Below are 19,748 nucleotides of genomic sequence, written 5' to 3'. Positions count from 1 at the left end.
CTGTGGAAGTGTCTGTAAAACAAGAGTTTTACAAGTGTCTTCAGTGAACACATTCATATCCTGCACTTTACATATGGTAAATGAACAAAACATCCTTGTAGAACATCAGATGAGTTATAAAAATGTATTAAAGCACCAATAAGGAACATGTTTTCCACTTGACTTTCCACATCATTCTACAACAGTGAAAAACAAAAACGTCAGAGTACAAGCAGTATGTCAATCAACTGATAAAATCCTGTAAAATAAGACCAAACAAAAACCAGCTGCGTACGTAATGACATCGTTACATAAAATAGTTTCATACTTTACACGGCATCAGCAAAATCCCCCTTTCTCAAATCCATATAAAAAGTGCAAATGAACTTTTGACTGGTCACCCTCTATTCCAATGGCTCAGCAACTGTTGACCCCCTCCCCCCACCCAACATTGTAAACACATTTACAAACATTGACTTTATTAATTAGCAGAACTTCTTACAGTCACATTAACATTCATTTGTACGAGATACTGTACATGTAAATGCATCCAGCAAGGCAGAGTTCATTAGAAACTTACTTTCTTTGGGAGGAGAGGTGGAACAACCAATTGAAAAAAAAGACAACATATTAAACATTGTGAATTGTAATTTACATACATCTCGTTTACAAAGCAAAGTCATTTCCTCATATAAAAAACAAAATTAATATTACAAAAAGTGTCCTTTTTTTCCAGAATTGTAGAAAGGTCAAAGAATTTCTTTCCTGGGAGCCCCTTTAGACAAACCAGGGGAAAACCTGGACACATTTATTTGTGTTTGTGGTGCCTCCACCTCACACAGACGAAACAACACACCACTGCTGCGCTGATCTGACGGCTTTACGTTGAGCTCATGAGGTATTAAAGGTGACACTCTCACACAGAGCACAGGTACTATCAAGAAATCTGAGGTCTTTCTTCACGTCATTAGCGCCATGTTTCCTACGGTACTGTTGGCTTGCTGATGTTACATTGCAGCTGGACTTTTTTATAACAAAAATAGCATTTTCAGGATCCACATTTATTTCCTTCTACATCTGAATCCTGTCACTTGCCTGTAGTGTGCCCTATTGATGCATATTCATAGTTCTATGCTACAGGTTTCCCTTGGAAAGATCAGGGCAATGTGTAAGGAGAAAAAAACAAACAGCTTCTTGTCTCTGTAGACTGAGGATAATGAACATATTCTTCAATGAAGAGCAGAGAGTTGTTCATTTTACAAGAATAAACACATGTAAAGTGGAAGCAACAGCTACTTAAACTGGTGTCTATAAATACACCCACACATCCTCAATGGTGTGTATGGTTTTAGAAATGAGTACATAAAATGATCATATGCATGACACTTGTATGGACACGCACAAAAAACAGAAAAAAAAAATATATGACCAATATTTATATGAAGTCCGAAAAACTGCAACATTAAAAATTTCCAGAATACTTCTGTGGAAATAACAAAATACTTGTCTTTGCTGGAGTGCTTCTCTTGGGAAATTCTTGATTTTTCCCTTCCATCCATGCAAAATGGAGAAACACGCATCTGATGAAGCTCATCCACTGGTCAGTCACTGAGAATTCAGCCAAAATGGTCAGTCATCAGTCTTTATCATAAACACAGCCAGGCCCTTCCTGAGCACAGGTCGGGCTTAAGTCAGAGTTCAGCTCCCCAGAGCAGATTTACTGCTGTCAGGCCGTCGTGATGGCATTCAGGTCCTTCATCAAACCCTCCAGGTGAGCCATCTCCTCCGACAGCTCATCAGTCTCATATGCCTTAGAGACAGAGAAAGAGAGAGCCATGCAAGGGGGGCCAGGTTAGAGTTACAGCCTCGGGCACAGAGACAGAGAGAGAGAAAGAGAGACGCAGGGTGAGAAAGAACTGAAAAGAGGGGAAGCAGAGGATGTGATAAATCATGGTAGATGAGTTGATAAAGAGGTAGCTATGTGACCATTCAGAGCAAACAGAAATGCTGGAGTTGTGCGGGACACAGTGTCAATGCCACTAAAGTCAAAAGGAAATAAGAAAAATAGAAGCAACACATTGAGGCCAAGCATAAGACCCATTATTTATACACATCGTAAAGAAAACACAAAACATTTGATTTTTTTGGTTATTCATTATTAATATGCATTAGGTTCAGCAAGCGTCAAAAACAGTTGGAATTCCGCCAGGCAATAGATTGGTGAAAGAGGGAACAAAAAAGAGAAACAAAACAAGCAGTTCAGAACCAGTTTCAGCACTAAACAGAAAAGTGAAATGTTCAGGGAGGTGTGTGGAGGAGGATTTCAACTCACGGCCTCTTTCTGCGGAAGCATCTTTGTGTTTTCTGCTTGTTCGGGAGCACTAGGCACCGTCACGGCCACCGGCGCCCGCGCTCTGCTCAGAGTTCCTATAGATGCCGTCTTCACACCCGGAACTGAAAACCATATTAACAAAGGCATCAGGATTTATCCAGGTTAATGTGTTCCATACACATCACCATTCAAACATCAGACTCAGTTAATGTAGAGTTTTGTTTCTCCATCCTGTGAGGGGCATAAATCTGCCCATGGCTGTTAAAGACACTTATTCGTAAAAAATTAAATTACACTGTAGAGCTTCTGGTCAGGTGTTTTTAAGTGGTTTGTTAAGAAGTTTACATCACAAGGCCGTTGTGGTGATCAGTAGGTTCTCAGACTGAGTGTAATTCTTTTCCATTTACTCAACAACAGGCTTCAATGGCTGAAATTTTTGTAGCACGATACTCCTCATACTTTAGAATGGTAACCTCTGTTTCAATTGGTAGCTGACAGACATGCTCCAAATTATTACAAACCCCATTTCCAGAAATATTGGCACGCTGTGTAATATGTAAATAAAAACAGAATGCCGTGATGTGCAGATATTTAATGGAAAATAGTACACAGTAACACAATATCCCAAATGTTGAAATTGAGAGTTTATTATTTAAAAAAAACCATCTACCCATTTTGAATTTGATGCCAGAAACACCTTTACAAATCTTACAAATCTTGCACAGGGAGATATCTACCATTGTGTTACATCACATCTACTTTTAACACTCTGTAAACATTTTCTTTAGAGTTTTGATGTAGTTCATAATGTGGCAAATGTTTTCAAAAGTGTCTGAACTAGTTTAGCACCTCTTTTACTACAATGCTGTGGTAATCCATGCAGAATGTGGATTGGCTTTGTCTTACTGAAATAAACAAGGCCTTCTAGAAAAAGCATGCTGCTCCAAACCTTGTGTATATACATATCATGTATATCATGTGCAATCACTCATGCCATTTTCACTAATGCACCCCATACCATCACAGATGCTGGATTTTAGACTGAGCACTTATAACAAGCCGGATGGCCCCTCTCCTCACGCAGCCTCCATGATTTCCAAAAATAACTGAGTTTTCATTTGTCGGAACACTTCCACTTCATCTCAATCCATCTTAAATGAGCTTGGACACAGAGAAGGAGACATAATCCTGTTAATTAATTTTTATGGATATCTGACTGAGTTTTTACTTGTATATGTGGATGGAGGACTGTGTTCACAGACTGGTTTTCCAAAGTACTTCAGAATCCTATCTGTTTAATTCAGTGCTGTCTGAGGGCCTGAAAACCACAGCCAGCTAATACTTTTGGGCCTCATCCCTTGCATATAGAAGTTTCACTTGAATCATTTATTAATCTTTTAATAATATTATTATATAGTGACGATTACATAAACCCCAGGTTCTTAACTATTTTACACTGAGAACCGTAATTCTTGAATTCTTTAACTAGTTGCCTGTGCAGTCTTTCACAGAATGGTAAATCCTGCCACAGGTTCACTTCTGAAAGACCTCTCTCAAACACTTTTTAAAAATCTAATCATGTCACTGACCTGTGGCCAATAAACCATTTTTTTATTGTTGTTGTACTACACAATTCTTTGTTCCCTGTCATTTTTTTGGAATGTTTCTGGCATTAAATTCAAACTGGGCATAAATATTTAAAAAACTATAAACCTTTCTCAATTTTAAACATTTGAAATATTGTCTATTTTTTGTTACATTAAATACAGGATTTAAAAGTTTTGCACATCTATGCATTCAAACGGACGTGAAGTATCCATGAGACCAGTATCAAAAGGCTCTCAAATAAAATACGACAAAACACATTAATCTAAAGAATAATGATAATAATCCATTTTAAGGAGAAACTGCTGAGAATTGCTGTTAGATCAAGAGAGCTTTTTGATTTAACACACTCCTGAATCTGCTGCAGTGTCAGTGTAGTCACAACAAACAGCACAACAATATCCACATGGAAAACATCACATGTGGAGGCACAGCAGAATGCTTGAATAGGATGCTCTGGTGCAGCTGCACATGATTTTAAGCTCATGATGCCCAGTGCAAAGCATTGGCTAGAAATGTATGAAGCCCCACAGCACTGGGCTTTGAAGCAGTGGGAGTGTGTTCTTTAGAGCGGTAAAAGCAAAGGGAAGACAAACAGTCTCATGATCCCCTTCAGGTCAGAAGAAATACTGGATGAATAACATATTGTCCACAAACTTTTGGAGACTGAGAAAGAGAAGAGGGGCTGACCTGGCTGTGTGAGCAGTGGAGTGCAGGGCAGAGCAGTGCTGGGTGGGTTATGAGCAGAGACGGACACAGTGGGAACAGCAAAGCTCTTCATGGGGTGGGTGGGATGAACATGGGCTGTGGGGGGCTTGTAGGAAGGTGGGTCCTCCTCTTTAATCACCGCCTCGGTGTGCTGCAGCTCTGTTAAACTGGCTGGAGCAGGGACCACTGGAGGCTCTGGAGCAGGGGGCTGTGTCCGTACAGATTCTAAATAAAAACAGTTTCCAAAAAAATATATATAGCGAGCATATTTAAACATTAATGACGAAACCATATCTGACAATTAAAATACAGTACTTTTACTATAACTGGTAGAGAAGAATGCATTAAGACTGGCCATGACATACATAGTTTAGAATTAATCCTAAACCTGCTACAATGTGGATGTATATGAGAATGTGTTAAACTGTGAATGTTCCAGTCAAATTCATTCATTGTCTGTAACCATTTCAGGGTCGCGGTGGGTTCGGACTCTACCCGGCATTATTGTGCGCAAGGCAGAAACTCACACTCACAATATCCAAACGATAGGCCGAAACTTGACTCAACAGTCCCACTGAAGAACCCTCAGAAGAATAAATTCTAAATAAATAACTTAACCTTGACCTCAGACCTACAAGATTGTATTGTTACAAATGTATTGGTAAAGTAACCACCTTCTCATTCATTCATTCATTCATTGTCTGAAACCGCTTATCCAATTCAGGGTCGCGATGGGGCCCAGAGCCTACCCAGAATCATTGAGCGCAAGGCAGAAACACAACCTTGAGGGGGTGCCAGTTCTTCACAGGGAGACACACACTCACACATTCACGCACACACTCTTCTGAGTCACCAATCTACCTACAATATGTATTTTTGGACCGTCGGCAGAAACCGGAGGACCCGGAGGAAACCCACGCGGACACAGGGAGAACACACCAAACTCCTCACAGACAAGTCACCCGGAGCAGGACTCGAACCCACAATCCAGGTCCCTGGAGCTGTGTGACTGTGACACTCCCTGCTGTTTGTTGGGGAAATAATGAATGATGCTTGGTTTTTAAGCTGGAACTTTTTGGTCTGACCCCAAAACCTTCTGTCTTTAACATGAGTCCAGCTTCAAAATCTAAACTTAAATATAAAGAAAATTTGTTTTGTCTCAGATACACAGACTATGAAGGAAAGACACTGCAATGTTGCTCTAAGCACATTTACCCAAGTGACCCTACCAAGTATATTCATTCATTCAGGTCCAGCGCCTACCTGGAATCATTGGGCGCAAGGCGGGAATACACCCTGGAGTGGGTGCCAGTCCTTCACAGGGCAACACAGACACTCACACATTCACTCACACCTACGGTCACTTTTGAGTCGCCAATCCACCTACCAACGTGTGTTTTTGGACTGTGGGAGGAAACCCATGCGGACACAGGGAGAACACACCAAACTCCTCACAGATAGTCACCCAGAGCAGGAATCGAACCCACAACCTCCAGGTCCCTGGAGCTGTCCCTACCAAGTACACCAAACTAAAAATGATTTGAGATCATCGGTTAGGAACGAAATTTGAAAGAAATAATAAAGTAAGTGTTAACCATGAAATGAGTAATTATTGAGTGCTTACAATGCTGTCAGAACCTGTCTAAGCCTGACAGACATAAACAGCCAGGTCCTGTCACATCATGGGTCTCACCTGAAGAAGGAGCCCTGTCTAAATAAGGGCTAGGAGTGTTGGGCGTGGCTGGAGCCCTCAGGCTGATCTGATGATGAAGGTAACCACGAGGAGGAGGGTGATAATGATGGTGATGGTGATGATGAAGATAGTCAACAGAATGGATTGGATGGGCACTAATAACAGCTGAGGATGCACAGACAAATGAGAAGTGTCAACAACAGAGACAAACGCAAGCACAGAAGAACAGACTGAGAAACACAGCAGCGAGAATCATCTGATACAGGTCAGGAGGAAGAGAGCGACAGGAACAGTGACTGACAAGATAGGCAGTGTCCTTTGTGTAAACCCTTTGTTTTTGTGAGTCATTTTCAACAGTATTCTGTTATTCACTGAACTGCAGTTCGACTCCATGTTAAGAAGAACTTCTGAATAACAGAAGCATGATTTACATATGTTTAGTAGCTTTTAACCTTTAGTGAAAGCTTTGAAATGTTCCTGTTTGTTCTCCAAACATAAAGGGGGTTTACATGAGATTTTGATCTATTTAAAAATAACTCTCTGGTAGCGCATGGTCTCATTTTGTAGCTTTGAGCCTGAGATTTAAGACAAATTGTGTTCTGTGTCAGAGAACAAATTTGATCTTATCCCCGCAGCACTTGTGGCTTAGACTTATAGGGTAATTTTTGTGATTTATCTTGACATCATTTAAAACTGATGGCCTTCTTGTATAGAACAATGTTTTACACATTAGTTTCAGCATTCAGAGATATTTCTGCTTGATTTAAGACAATTTTCTGGCTTCAGGTGTGAGGCAGAGTGGATTTCTGTGAACTTACGTTGTGGGGGTTGTGAATCAAAGGGCATCATTATTTTGGGCCTCACTCCTTTTCTGCCAGCCAGTGTTGACACACTCTCCTCAATCTCATGACCTACAAATACAAACACATTAGGACACTCTAGCACTTTGAGTGTTTAGCAGTTTGCACTAACGCTGCCAGTGTGGGTCTTACCCCGGAACGAGTTGCGTCTCTCGCTGGACGGTTCCTGGCTGTTGCGAGGGATTGGGGTCTCAGTCATGACAGGGTTGGGTTCAGGAGATTTGTCGATGGGCTTCATCTCCAGACGCTCATGGTGGATCCAGAGATCAGGGGGTTTCAGGTCCTTAGAGGTGCTCTTATATTTATGGGAGCTGTTACTAGACTTTATAGCTGCACGCTTCCTAAGAGGAGGAAAACAAAGCTGCTTCATTTCAAGTCTGTTGTTACATATTTTCAAGAGTGTGCTATAAGTTATGCTCCATCCTTCATTTTTTAAATTTAATTATCAGAGAATATTAGAAATTAATGTCCGCATAAAGTTGATATAAGTAGAGTTTCCATAAGTTTCCAAACTGCAGTTAAAATAAAAAACAAACAAAAAACACCAGACTTCAAAGTCACTGAATGTGTTTCAGATTACTTGCTTTAACCGAAGCAGAAAGTGAAACCAAATAATATTCATTCATTCATTCATTCATTCATTCATTATCTGTAACCCTTATCCAGTTCAGGGTCACGGTGGGTCTAGAGCCTACCTGGAATCATTGGGCGTAAGGCGGGAATACACCCTGGAGGGGGCGCCAGTCCTTCACAGGGCCCAAATAATATTACAGCAGATATATTTTACTTATCAAGGCCTGTATTTTTCCTGTTAAATTAGTTTCTGCTTATTTTCCCTGATGGTGAAAAAAAAAATTTTTTTTTACAATACTGAAGGAAATATTAATAATATCCCCCTCAAGGGTGTGTTCCCACCTTGTGCTTGGTGATTCCGGGTAGGGTCCAGACTCACCGCCACACTGAATTTGATAAGTGGTTACAGACAATGAATGAATGAATATTAATAATAATGACTGATAATAATACACTGATCAGCCATAACATAATGAACACCACATTGTTTCTACACTCAAACAAGTACGCAACAGATGGGCTGAAGTATGTAAATGTACAAATACAAATAACTGTATTATGGTCAGTGGAGGTGAGAAATTTCACAGTGTTAAAATAAGAAGATGGTAGTAATGTTATGGCTGATTTATCACACACTTAAAGTAACAGGGAATTTTTATGAAAGTCTTTTTAATCCCAGTTCTTTTTTTGTTTAAACTCTTTTTAAAACTACAGAGACTCAAGAAAGGAAGCAGAAGGCCCTATTGTGTGTGTGTGTGAGAGAAAGACTGTGAAAGTTTACTTCTTTTGGTGAGAGTTGGAGCGTCGTGTGCAGAGAAATGCCCCCACAACCACAGCGATGATTGTGAACACTCCCACAGAAACAATGATGACAATCACCAGGATGTGATTCTCCTGACTGCCTTGGATTCCTGTCTTGTCTGAAAGACAAAGAGAGTGTGAGTTTAAAAGATAAAAACAAACTGAGGTTAAGAGTAGTTTACCTAGCATTGTTTGTACGTGACAGAGTTCATATTTACCGAGGGTGGATCCAAATCCATGATCAGGAAGGGGAGGGCGTCCCCCAGGCGTACCGTGGAAGCCTACTGACAACAGGGTAAAAGCATTAGGTACAAAACTGTCTGAGCAGGGACTGATAAAAGCAAGGAGTTTACAGTAAAATGGTGAAAGGGCCTTCTCAGAGGGACACGAGAAGAAAACAGAAAGATCAAACAAAAGACAGGTAGAAAAAAGAAGGAACAGTTACCTTGATCACTTGACATTTTGTCAGAAGGTTCAGCTGGAAGAAGCATATGAGAGAGAGAGAGAGAGAGAGAGAGAGAGAGAGAAAGAAAGACAGATAAGAGAAAGGGCAATAGAAGGAATAGAGTGAGTAAGGGTAATGTAGGCCAAGGTAATTTAATATTTTTGCAGAGGCATCTTGCTTTTTGGGATGCTCACTACAGCCATAAACGCTGCTGTGAAATGTGCAATAATTTTTGTTACTCAGACATCAGCCCTAAAAAGTCCTCAGGGTGTGCTGTAATCAGCGGAATTACCTTTGGGCGTGCGGAACAGCACGGTGTCAGACAGTGGCCCCATGCCTTTAGAATTGCGTGCCTGGATCTTAAAGTAGTAAGAGGTGTCTAGAGTGAGTTCCTGGATTTGGTGCGTTAGTCTGTTGCCCATCACAGGCTCCACAACCCAGTCATGCACCTCTGCATTCACATCTGTGCTGTAGTAGATAATGTAGCCTACAGGGAACAGGAGGACATATCAGTATTTTAACACAGAAACACAGGCTCCAGGAGTGGCTTTATCCCATCCCAACCATATTCAACTGTCAGTGTAATTTAGACTCCAGGACAGTTCAACTCTCCCGTGGAGCTTTGAGAATTTTTAAACTAGCGTCTTTTTGTTCATGGTTCTAATCAAAGCACTGGATCATAAAATCAGAGGGTGGAGGGATTAAAGAGTTTAATTAAATAAAAGAGCGTTATAAAATATTTGTGAGCCCTTTGAAATTATCTGAATATCTACATGAATGGCTCATAAAATTATTGCTACCATGATCATAGCAATGAATAAAGATGATCTCATTAAAAGACAGCACACACCAATCTTTCTTTTCTTTTTTCCATTTCCATTTCCAGGTTAAACTACATACAATCCATATGCTTTGGTACAACATCACATGCTTGCCCTCATTTAAAAATGTTCTTTGTAATTAAGGTCATGATGGAACTGATTATTGACTAGTATTTAGATTTTTAATGTGGCAGCACAGATAAAGCTCACACCTCAACTGATTAGAACAGGTTTCCTTTAACCCTTTTACAGGTGGTCAGCTGTCTAACAGTCCACAAATGTTATAAAGAAAACTTAATGAAGATTTGACAAAATCTGTTTGGTTGTTACGACTTAAAGATCAAATTACATTTCGGGGCAATTAACCTACACATTTAGTTCAATCTCACTACAGAAGCAGTCATTTCACAAAAACAAGATCAAAAATAGTTACAAAATTATAACAGAAGCAAAATCCATATTTGTGTTTGAAAATGTAACGAATGCACATGCAACATGTAGTGTGTCTAAGAAATCAAATAGCAATGACTTAATAAAGGCATGAGGGCTTAACATTAAAAGTCAAATAATAAATTGTGAACCCTCAAAATCAGGGCCAAAAACACGAGAAAAAAGTACTTTAGAAATAATTTAACTAAACTGCTGTAGCACCATCACTAACAAGCTTTGACACCACAGTCAACTCTGAGAGATTAATTTACACTCAAACACATTTCAGAAACTCTACAGTGGAGCCCTGAGAACTACTGAACATTAAAGCTTTCATTAGGTAAGAGCTGGACAGTCAGGTCTATGCTCTTGCAGTATGCAGTATTTACCTGTTATTTTACCGTTGGCCTCAGTGGGCGGCTGCCAGTTGATGTTAATTGTGCGGGGACGGCCTTCTTTACTGACCACTGTGACATCTTTGGGAGCAGAGGTAGGAACTGGAAAGACAAATATTCATCACAACACAGTTCAACTATGTAGTGTCTATTTTAATTCATAAAAAAAATATATTTAGCATCTAAGTGCATTTGAGAGAATTCATGGAACAGGAATCACAAAATAATTCAATGTCAAATGAAACGGAAAATGAGAGAGAGAGAGAGAGAGAGAGAAACAGGAAAAGAGTTTGAGCATTGTTAAATCATGGCCAAGGTTCTTACGAGCCTCGAAGGTCGTGCCATGAGCAGTCATACTCCAGGTGCTGCTGCGCCGGCCTTTTGTCACCATAACAGAGAACTCGTACAGTGTATTTGGCTTCAGATTCATTACTGTGTGTGTCAGAGTGGTTGTGTTTGCAACCTGAAAACACAATCAAAATGTTAGAATATCATGCTTAGAGAAAGGCATAAAATGATTTAAATAACTTACTACAGACATACTTTGAAATAACAAGACAACATTAATCAGATATTTGTTGTAATTTCATGCCTTGTCCACTTGAAGGCACTGTAAGTTTTTCTAATCTCCAGCTTAAACATAACAGCAAAAGGAATTAAAGGCAGAACAGATGTAAAACCAGACTAAGTCAACCTCAGTGTTTAACTGTATTTTAAAGGGCATTTTACAACATTCACACGTGTGTGTGTGTGTGTGTGTACTGAAGCACCTTGTACTTGGTGTTGGCTGGTATGTTGGTCTTCCAGCGGACAGTATAGAATCTGGAGTCAGTAATCTTCTGGTTCTTTGCTAGTGAATTGTCAGCCCAAGACACTTTGATGGCATCGTGGCTGATGACAGAGGCCTGCACACCCACGGGAGGAAGCATGGGGGAGGGGTCGGGTGCTGGGGTGTGGGGGGTATGGTGGAAGAGTTCAAACAAATCAATATCTGGATCTATGGGATCTGCCAGCAGTCAACAAACGCAAAGCATGAAACAAGCAATGGATCAAAAAAAAAGCACCAGTAACACAAATGAGGGAGAATGGAGGGCATGAGGATAAATGGTTTGGTGTGTTTAAATGCAGCAGGGGAGAAAGAGGGAATGGAGTGATAAGAAATTGGGAGGGCAAGGAGAAAGAGAGAGATAGTATTAGAACAGGAAATCAATAGAATACAACACATTCAGTTTCTTAAGAGTAACACAGTGAAGGAGTCTACAACCATCCAAAACCCTCGGTGAAGGACAACTGACGATGGGACAGCAATTACAGTCTTTCAAGATGATATTTGAAGTATATACTAATCTCGTAATCCAGATTTCTTCCTATCACCCAAGGGTGGTTTATCTGTGTATTATAATGTGGCCCAAAACCACATGCTTTTAGAAGAAAGTACCACTTGAAGGCAACAAATAAAACAGAAAATATTTCAATGACAGCTCATTGAATTTTTTAAAAAGAAATTTTTTTAATGTATCTTGTATATAATTTAGCGAGTTGATGACTGATTGCCACAGTTTTTTTAAATCTGTAAAACCAACTATACAGAACTGCAGCATGGATGTGCAAAATATGACAAACTCGTAGTTGTGAGCACTTTAAAATCCAAAAGATATCAGTCGTCCTGTTTATATCTGGGCATATCCTCTGAAGCTGAGACCAGTCTTTAACAGAATTCTTAATAGCATCTATTATACATAAACTGTACACTGGTGAATAGTTATACACACCAGGGTCCGACACAAACATTTTATGAACAATTTAAAGAGATAAACAAAGCATAAGTCCATTAACATTCTCAGAAATACTTAGTTTTTCTCAGTTACTATAATTATAGTATGCAAACTGTATAAGAATATAAGAGTTTTATTTGTATCTCTCTCCCTCACATCCTAATATACGCCACCCAATATTTTAGGTAGATCCAATCATGCATCCAAAGTTGCTTACTGTCCCTGTCCTCAGAAAAACATGCATCTCCATAATAGTCACTTTACAGGAGAATGAAAACACCTTCAACTTTCAAAGGAAGTCAATGTAAAAAAATTGTATTCCAAGTCACTTTGGAGCATGTCTATTGGTTCATTCATCATGAAATGTTTACACAATGTGAAGGACAGATGCTGTGTGCCAATGATGTAGTAGACTAAGAATCCACAAAAAATACATGTATTTGTATCACATGGGGATTTCTGAGATATCCAGCTACAGTATAGGGAACCTCACATAAGTCATTAGATGTGGTCTTTTAAGAAATAGGTTCCAAACAGACTCACAAACATTCCCTCCAAAATAAAAAAAGTGTTTATACTCTTGTCTCACAAACTAACTCTTTATTTCTAGGTCACGGTTATCTGATACGTTATTCTCTCACATCTCTGTGAGGCCTGCATGTCTGAACAGTGCGCCTCTCCAGCTGTATCAGGACTGATGTTTGCCCCAAAGACTTTCCAAATGTTTGAGACGAAGTGATGTTAGCCGTGACAGGCCGGCAGGGGGTCCTGGAAGCGATGCACCCCACCGTCCGCCGCCTGCCTCTTTCCTGCTTAGCTCAACAGCTCACTGAAAAAGTGTGAGACATAGCCAGGGTGCCTCTGCAAAAGGGGAATAGCCTTCTAACACACACTTCAAACCTTCTGACACTTCAAGACCAAACTAAATCCCCACATCCCTGGAGCCACAGGGAGCGCACCACTCTTGAGCGTTCGACACTGTGTTCATCCAGAGAACGAAAATGAACGTCGAGAACATATCCAACATGGACGAGACTTGCACTTACTTCAGCAAAATGAGAGTCATTCAGAAGGTCTTTGTTCAATTTCTATGACTCTAAAAACGGTTTTACTCTGTCTTGGCTCCCACATATTTTCTGCAGTGCCCCAGTTTGTAGGTAAGAATATTTTCGAGCCCCCACTCTCCGATACACTTTGCTAACAGTGCTCAAGCATGGCTCATTAATTTACCTTTCTCTGAAATGAATTTGAACATATTTGGAGCATATGACTTATGTGCAACAGTATTTAGACTTATAGCACATCATATCAGTAGATAACACAGGGAAAACTCTGCAGATTTTTCAGATGATACCTTACTCTGGATGAGCTAAGATTCTAATAAAAATACATGGATATGTCGTGTGTCTAACTAAGTTGTATCTATCTTGTGCCTAATAGGACATAATAAAATTAATTTAATTTCTCATTCATTCATTCATTCGTTGTCTGTAATCGCTTAAATTCAGGGTCACGGTGGGTCCAGAGCCTACCTGGAATCATGGGGTGCAAGGCAGGAACAAACCCTGGAGGGGGTGCCAATCCTTGTTCTTTTTCTCAGTATTAATAAAATAAAGAAACTTGTGAACGCTGGAAAAGCTGTTTAATTTAGTGAAAGAATAATGCCTAAAGTTAGAAGCATCTTCCATCTTATTTTCTCTCCTGATGAGCCCATCAACACATTAACTGAATATCTTTTGGTGCAAAATGGTGTAATATTCACCTTGCATTACTGTCTATTTCAGCAGTGGATATAAAAAATAAAACTGCCTTCTGTTCATGTTTATTCATTGCAAAACAATAAAAGATTTGCATTTGAAAATGTTACACATTCCTTTAAAGATTTATTTTTCCTTTCTTGTCTCCTAATTGTTATCACACATCCTTACCTACTTCTTTAACTGTGAATATGACACAATGATAGTACAATACAAATTTATGAATTCACACCCATTGATGTCTTGTCTGTATGTTAATGTGAAGTTCTGTGCATTTACCTGACTGAGGCCTGGTGATGGCGCTCTCATACACAGGTATTCCCTCCCCCATGTTGTTGAAAGCCTTCAGAGTGATCACATAGTGGGAGCTTGGTTCTAGAGAAGCAGAGAGCAGTAAATTGCACCCTCCTCCACAACACGCTTAAACACATTAATTCCTGCAGCTCCTAAAATGCCCCACCGCCCTCAACATGAGTGGGACGACTGACTCCAAATGTTTGTTTCAGAGGGGGGATTTGAAAGGTTACAGATGCGAAACCAATTATGCTCAAAGCTAAAGGGGGAAGAAGAAGCGAAGTGGAAAATGCTCACCCAAGTTGTCAATGCTGTAGTAGCGCTGTTTGTAGTCCACTTTGACAGTCTGTGCGTGGGGGTTGCCTAAGCCGTAGCCGATGCTGTAACCCCTCACCACAATATCCTGGTTCTCTGGAGGGGTCCAACTCACCACGATGCTGTTTACCAGAGGTCGCACATGCAGAGAACTGGGAGCTCCAGGAACCTGAGATTCTAACAAATATGCACACACACACAGTTAGTGAGAATCATTAATCGTAATAATTTTCTCATAGGCCTTCAACTTTATTTGGTCCCATTTAATAGTGTCTACAGCACCTGCTCAGAGTTTAGTTCACCTGAACATCAGCTGTGCACAAACTAACCATGTCCTTTACAACTAATCTCATGGTTGTATGTGTATTCCTTCCATCTCAGTCTCTCATGTTGGTACTAGGTACAAATATCATAAATCCTGTCTGTATTTGTATTATGTTGGCTTGTGTATGGCCTCATTTTTCGCACTGGTTCCAGAAAACACAGAGTAAAATACTAAAAATGTCTGGATTGGAGTGTTTTACTAATCATTCATCAAAACTTAACAATACAAGTTTATAAAATGATAAGTCTTAAAATAACACTCATCAAATATACTGGATTACTGTCTGGATGTGGCTCATTATTCAGATGAGCCGGATCCTCTGATATTGCTGAGTCCACCACACCTAGACTACTATAACACTGAAGCAGAGACTACACACTAGCAGGGTGAAATAACCAGACTCTACATATGCAGGTGGTGTCGTTAACAAACTTTGTTTCCCTAAATATATTACACAAATTTAGAGAAGTTTCTTACACCATTTTCAGCTGCATGTGCATCCTAGAAATGCACACATACGCAACATTAACATGACTAGAGAAATCAAGAAATCAAACACACAAATGAAAGCCTTACAGAGGGATGAGCTAGCTGCTGGCTCGTTTATGAAGACTGGGTTAATATCCCTCTTGCTATTCAGACTAGAAAAGAGTTTACTGCTTACACAAGCATTACCCCAGATTAGCACTGCCTAGTTTAAATTGAAAGGAAAGAAATTTCGTCAGTTGTACCATCATATAATGGAGAGTGGAATGTGGTATATAGATCTAGGTTCCCTGGGGCTTTAAATATGCGCACACAGTGGAGTGGCAAAGTTGCAGATCATGCTCTTAATGCAAAAAAATGTTGTGGTCAGGACTCAGCAATAACACTGTGCAATTGCCCAAGCCTGTTAGTGAGTGTGGCTGTTGCACACTCCCTTTCCAGCAGCTTCTTCAGCTATTCCCTTGAGGACTATGAGAAAACAAGATGGCATCTTCTGCACTCAGTCTCCAGCTCCAGCAACCTGTCAGTAGATCAGCTCTAATAAAAGGAGAGAAGCCCTGCACAGTCTCCTTCTCAGCTTTGTGGAATTGCACTCATTTCTATTATCAGTGGGGTTCCAAAAACCTAGCACACGGGGACGACTTTCCTAACCACTACCACCTAAGGGGATGGAAGAGATGCAACTTCAAAGGAAAGAGGTAAAATAACGGAGGAGCATGAGTGAGGAACATGTACAAGAAACCTACATCTTTGTATATTAATTTATAATTGTACAGTTTGCAAGAAACTGGTGTAAGAAACTGGAAAACGCCTCCATTTATTTTTTGACACAAATTTTAAAAAAGCATTATATAATATGGGCATATCTGCACCACCTATTTTCAGCTACTGAACTATACATCAGTTTGTTTTAGGAACGCACGCAAGCATACTTTAAAATATACACACAGCCGGGCATATCACCACCTTTAAATCATTTGGAATTGGTTAATTATTTCAAATGTCATCATGCTCACAGAGCTAATTCAAGTAACACATTACTTTCCCATTTCAATTGCTACTAACCAGATTATGAGAGTTTGAACAAACCACACTGAGAATGGCTCAATCAACACAAACACATTGGCTGGCTCACCCCAGACGTCTTATTATGAGTGAAAAAACACACAGTTATTAATCCAACTTAGCTCTCCTAATCGGCTGAAACGCTTATTATTACTTATCCTCCATGCTACAGTCTGTCTCTGAACTGGTGCCTTTTGAAGAGTATGAATAAGAGCAGGGGATAAAGAACAAAAACCCCTCTTTGAACAGAAGGCTGAGATATTTTAGCTATAATAAAAACACAGGACATCCTCAGTCCCAGAGTTTCTCATTTCTGCAGATATGTCTGATCCAGGGCAATTTCAATCTGAACACGGATAAGAGGAATCTTAACTTTAAAACCAACAAACCATAACAGTGACAGCAGCGTGCCTCGATTTCTTTCAATTCTGCTTATGTGATTATAAGGCTTGTTACAGAGAAATGGCAGTCTTGTATTTTTAATGACTGTTCCCATAAAGAAGACAGCTAAAGCCCATTTGGCCTAAACCATGAAATGAAGCACAGAAGTTAAAATGGTGTCAGTGAGGATGATAAGGCTTGTGGGATTCTAATGAGGGAAAACACTTCACTTGGAAAGAGATGTTGTAACAAGCTGTAAAAGCAATTGAACACAGCAGACTGAACACATAAGGCATGGACAGCCAAACATGAAGCAAAATAAACAAAATGAAAGCAAATCACTTAAATTTGAAAGGTACTCTGTGCAGTACAATATACACAAAACACAATTTATGAGGATAGAAAAGACAGAAAGATGCAGTGTAATGTGTGAAAGATTATTTCAGTGATTTCACATTCACCAAGGTTCATGGGTGGTCCATTTAATTGTTAGGTGTAACATACTGAAAAAAATCCTCACTATATAAAAGGTGGCATAACATTTTCAGGTCACACATTTTAATTCTTCTTCCTATGTAAAATTCAGCTATGAAACTTTAAGTCTGGATGAAAATAGTGGCACACTGGAAAAAACAGACAGTGTCGCTGTCACAGCTCCAGGGTTCTGGGGTTGTGGGTCCAAGCCCTGCTTCGGGTCACTGTCTGTCAGGAGTTGGGTTCTCTGCCTGTGTCAGAATGCAAAGACACTCTTATGTACATGGATTGGCTTTTTAAAGGTGCCCATAGTTGAGTGTGTGTGATTGTATGAGTGCTGCTCTCTGATGGACTGACACACCATCCAGGGTGTGTTCCTGCCTTGTGCCCAGTGATTCGGTGTGGGTCCAGACTCACCGTGACTCTGAACTGGATAAGTGGCAGGCATTAAATGAATGAATGAATAAAATGTACAGAGGATGACTACTTATATTTCTCTCAGAAAATCAACAAAATAAAATTGTTTGATTTTGTGTACCATCATTTTTACAGCAATTTGTGTGCGCTAATTAAAAAAAATCCACAGAAAGTAAGGAAAAGCCTTGAGAAAAGGGGATCCTTCCTCCAATGGTAGAGACTAGAAAGCAAGATGACACAATGACAGAAGAAAGAATTAAGAAGTAAAGGATTTAGAATGAATATATGAAATCAATATAAAATAAAGAATAGAAGGGTACAGATCAGTAAAAGAACCAATGTTAATGCTGTTATAAACATATGAGTGTGAACATAAGATGTCATCTAGTTCTGACTAAACTTTAGCACGAGTGTACAAATCATTCAGCGGTCCCAAGCAGGCCTCAAGCATCATACCTAAATGAAAAGCTTCATCAGGCATTGACAGTGGCATGACTGCAGTGAGGCCTGGGAGCCGAGCAGTGGCTTGTCTGTCAGAGTCACTGAGGACTGCCTCTGAGATGGCACTTATAGACTCCTCCAGTACTGAGGAAGAGTTGAATTATTCAACATGTCTTTCAGTATTGATGAGCTACAGTCTATCTGTGTGCTCCTGTTTGATCTGTGTTTAATAACCTCCTACTCTCTTATCTCCCAGGCCTCATCCAGGCCAGACATGCCTGCACAGTGATCAATAACAGCAGTTTCACGCTAACATCTACTGGGAAGCAGAGAGGAGCAGGGAACTCATCCAAGGATTGCAGCCAAGTTCAAACAAAGGCTTTGGTGACTTAGGTTTAGTCAATGTTTAAGTTAGGAAAGAGTGGAGAAAAATCTTCAATAAATAACAGCCGGTATAGGTTGGCACCCAGATAAAAAAAAATGCTGAAGTAGCTGTTTTGAGCCACTCTCTGGCTCTCTTCACAATCTTTTCATCTCTCTTACCATCCAAGTCACTCTCAAAGGTCTCTGCTGTGAACCAGTCAGTTGCCGGTCCGCTGCCGTTCACTGTGATGGCCGACACCCGGAAAGAATATTCAGTCCCTCGCTCCAAACCTACAGCAAAACACATCCACATCAACAGACAGATGAGTGCCACTCAGCTTTTCCTAACATCGCAGTAGAGCCTCGATTAATAAGGGTGTAAATTACTCATTACAGAATGATACAGTGACAAAGAAACAATTCAGTACTTCACTATATTTCCAATGTTAACCATGTTTAGATTCATTTTGATACAGAAATGCCAGTGTGACTCTCATCTCAACACAGTGCAATAAAACAACTTATTATTTATAGTTCTTTGCAACATTCCATATCTGTATTGCCATGTTTTGACACTCCTCTAATGTGTACACTCAAAATGCATCTAGTGTGATATTTTCACTGCGCTGTAGCATGGCATTCTCCAGAGCAACTGTTGCACTCATGAGAGAGCACATGCTGGGAAGTAAATACCAAAATGATAACATGGTGCACATATCCACACACAATTTAAAAACCCTCGAAAATATAAAGATCCAAAGAAAACTTGCCTGTGCTGCTGCTTGCTTCAAATATTTACAAGAAAAAATAAATCATAGCTGGAATCATTTCAACATGATTTCAATAACTGAAAACTTGATTAAACACTAATTACTTGCCAAATCTATAACCTCTTGAAACTGTTTAAGCAAAACTTGTTTAGGGGGTGGAAAAAACAGCAAAAACAAACATTTAGTTTGACTGCTTCAATAAATTTTTGTTTTCAGAATTTCAGGACCAGAGCGCAATAACACT

General features: G+C 39.8%; 1 protein-coding gene across 2 annotated transcripts in view; it reads right to left on the bottom strand.

The window, feature by feature from the left end:
• Positions 1-119: 119 nt before the first annotated feature.
• The window catches only part of neo1b (neogenin 1b), a 126,398-nt gene continuing 106,769 nt past the window's right edge, over positions 120-19,748 (bottom strand). The window contains exons 14-29 of one of the 2 annotated variants that reach the window (XM_066668164.1): positions 18,915-19,025; positions 14,765-14,959; positions 14,453-14,548; positions 11,412-11,647; positions 10,966-11,104; positions 10,636-10,743; positions 9,289-9,483; positions 8,997-9,029; positions 8,770-8,835; positions 8,532-8,670; positions 7,310-7,518; positions 7,136-7,228; positions 6,318-6,482; positions 4,607-4,849; positions 2,312-2,433; positions 120-1,789 (exon numbers count right to left, since the gene is read on the bottom strand). In XM_066668164.1, coding sequence (XP_066524261.1) covers positions 1,706-1,789; positions 2,312-2,433; positions 4,607-4,849; positions 6,318-6,482; positions 7,136-7,228; positions 7,310-7,518; positions 8,532-8,670; positions 8,770-8,835; positions 8,997-9,029; positions 9,289-9,483; positions 10,636-10,743; positions 10,966-11,104; positions 11,412-11,647; positions 14,453-14,548; positions 14,765-14,959; positions 18,915-19,025 — 2,234 coding nt within the window. In that variant the 3' untranslated portion in view covers positions 120-1,705. The remainder of the gene's footprint in view (positions 1,790-2,311; positions 2,434-4,606; positions 4,850-6,317; positions 6,483-7,135; positions 7,229-7,309; positions 7,519-8,531; positions 8,671-8,769; positions 8,836-8,996; positions 9,030-9,288; positions 9,484-10,635; positions 10,744-10,965; positions 11,105-11,411; positions 11,648-14,452; positions 14,549-14,764; positions 14,960-18,914; positions 19,026-19,748) is intronic. The other variant, XM_066668165.1, reaches the window with a different exon arrangement.

This window comes from Hoplias malabaricus, chromosome 4, assembly GCF_029633855.1.
Source record: "Hoplias malabaricus isolate fHopMal1 chromosome 4, fHopMal1.hap1, whole genome shotgun sequence".
NCBI lineage: Eukaryota > Metazoa > Chordata > Actinopteri > Characiformes > Erythrinidae > Hoplias > Hoplias malabaricus.
This window is presented reverse-complemented; position numbering and strand designations above follow the sequence as displayed.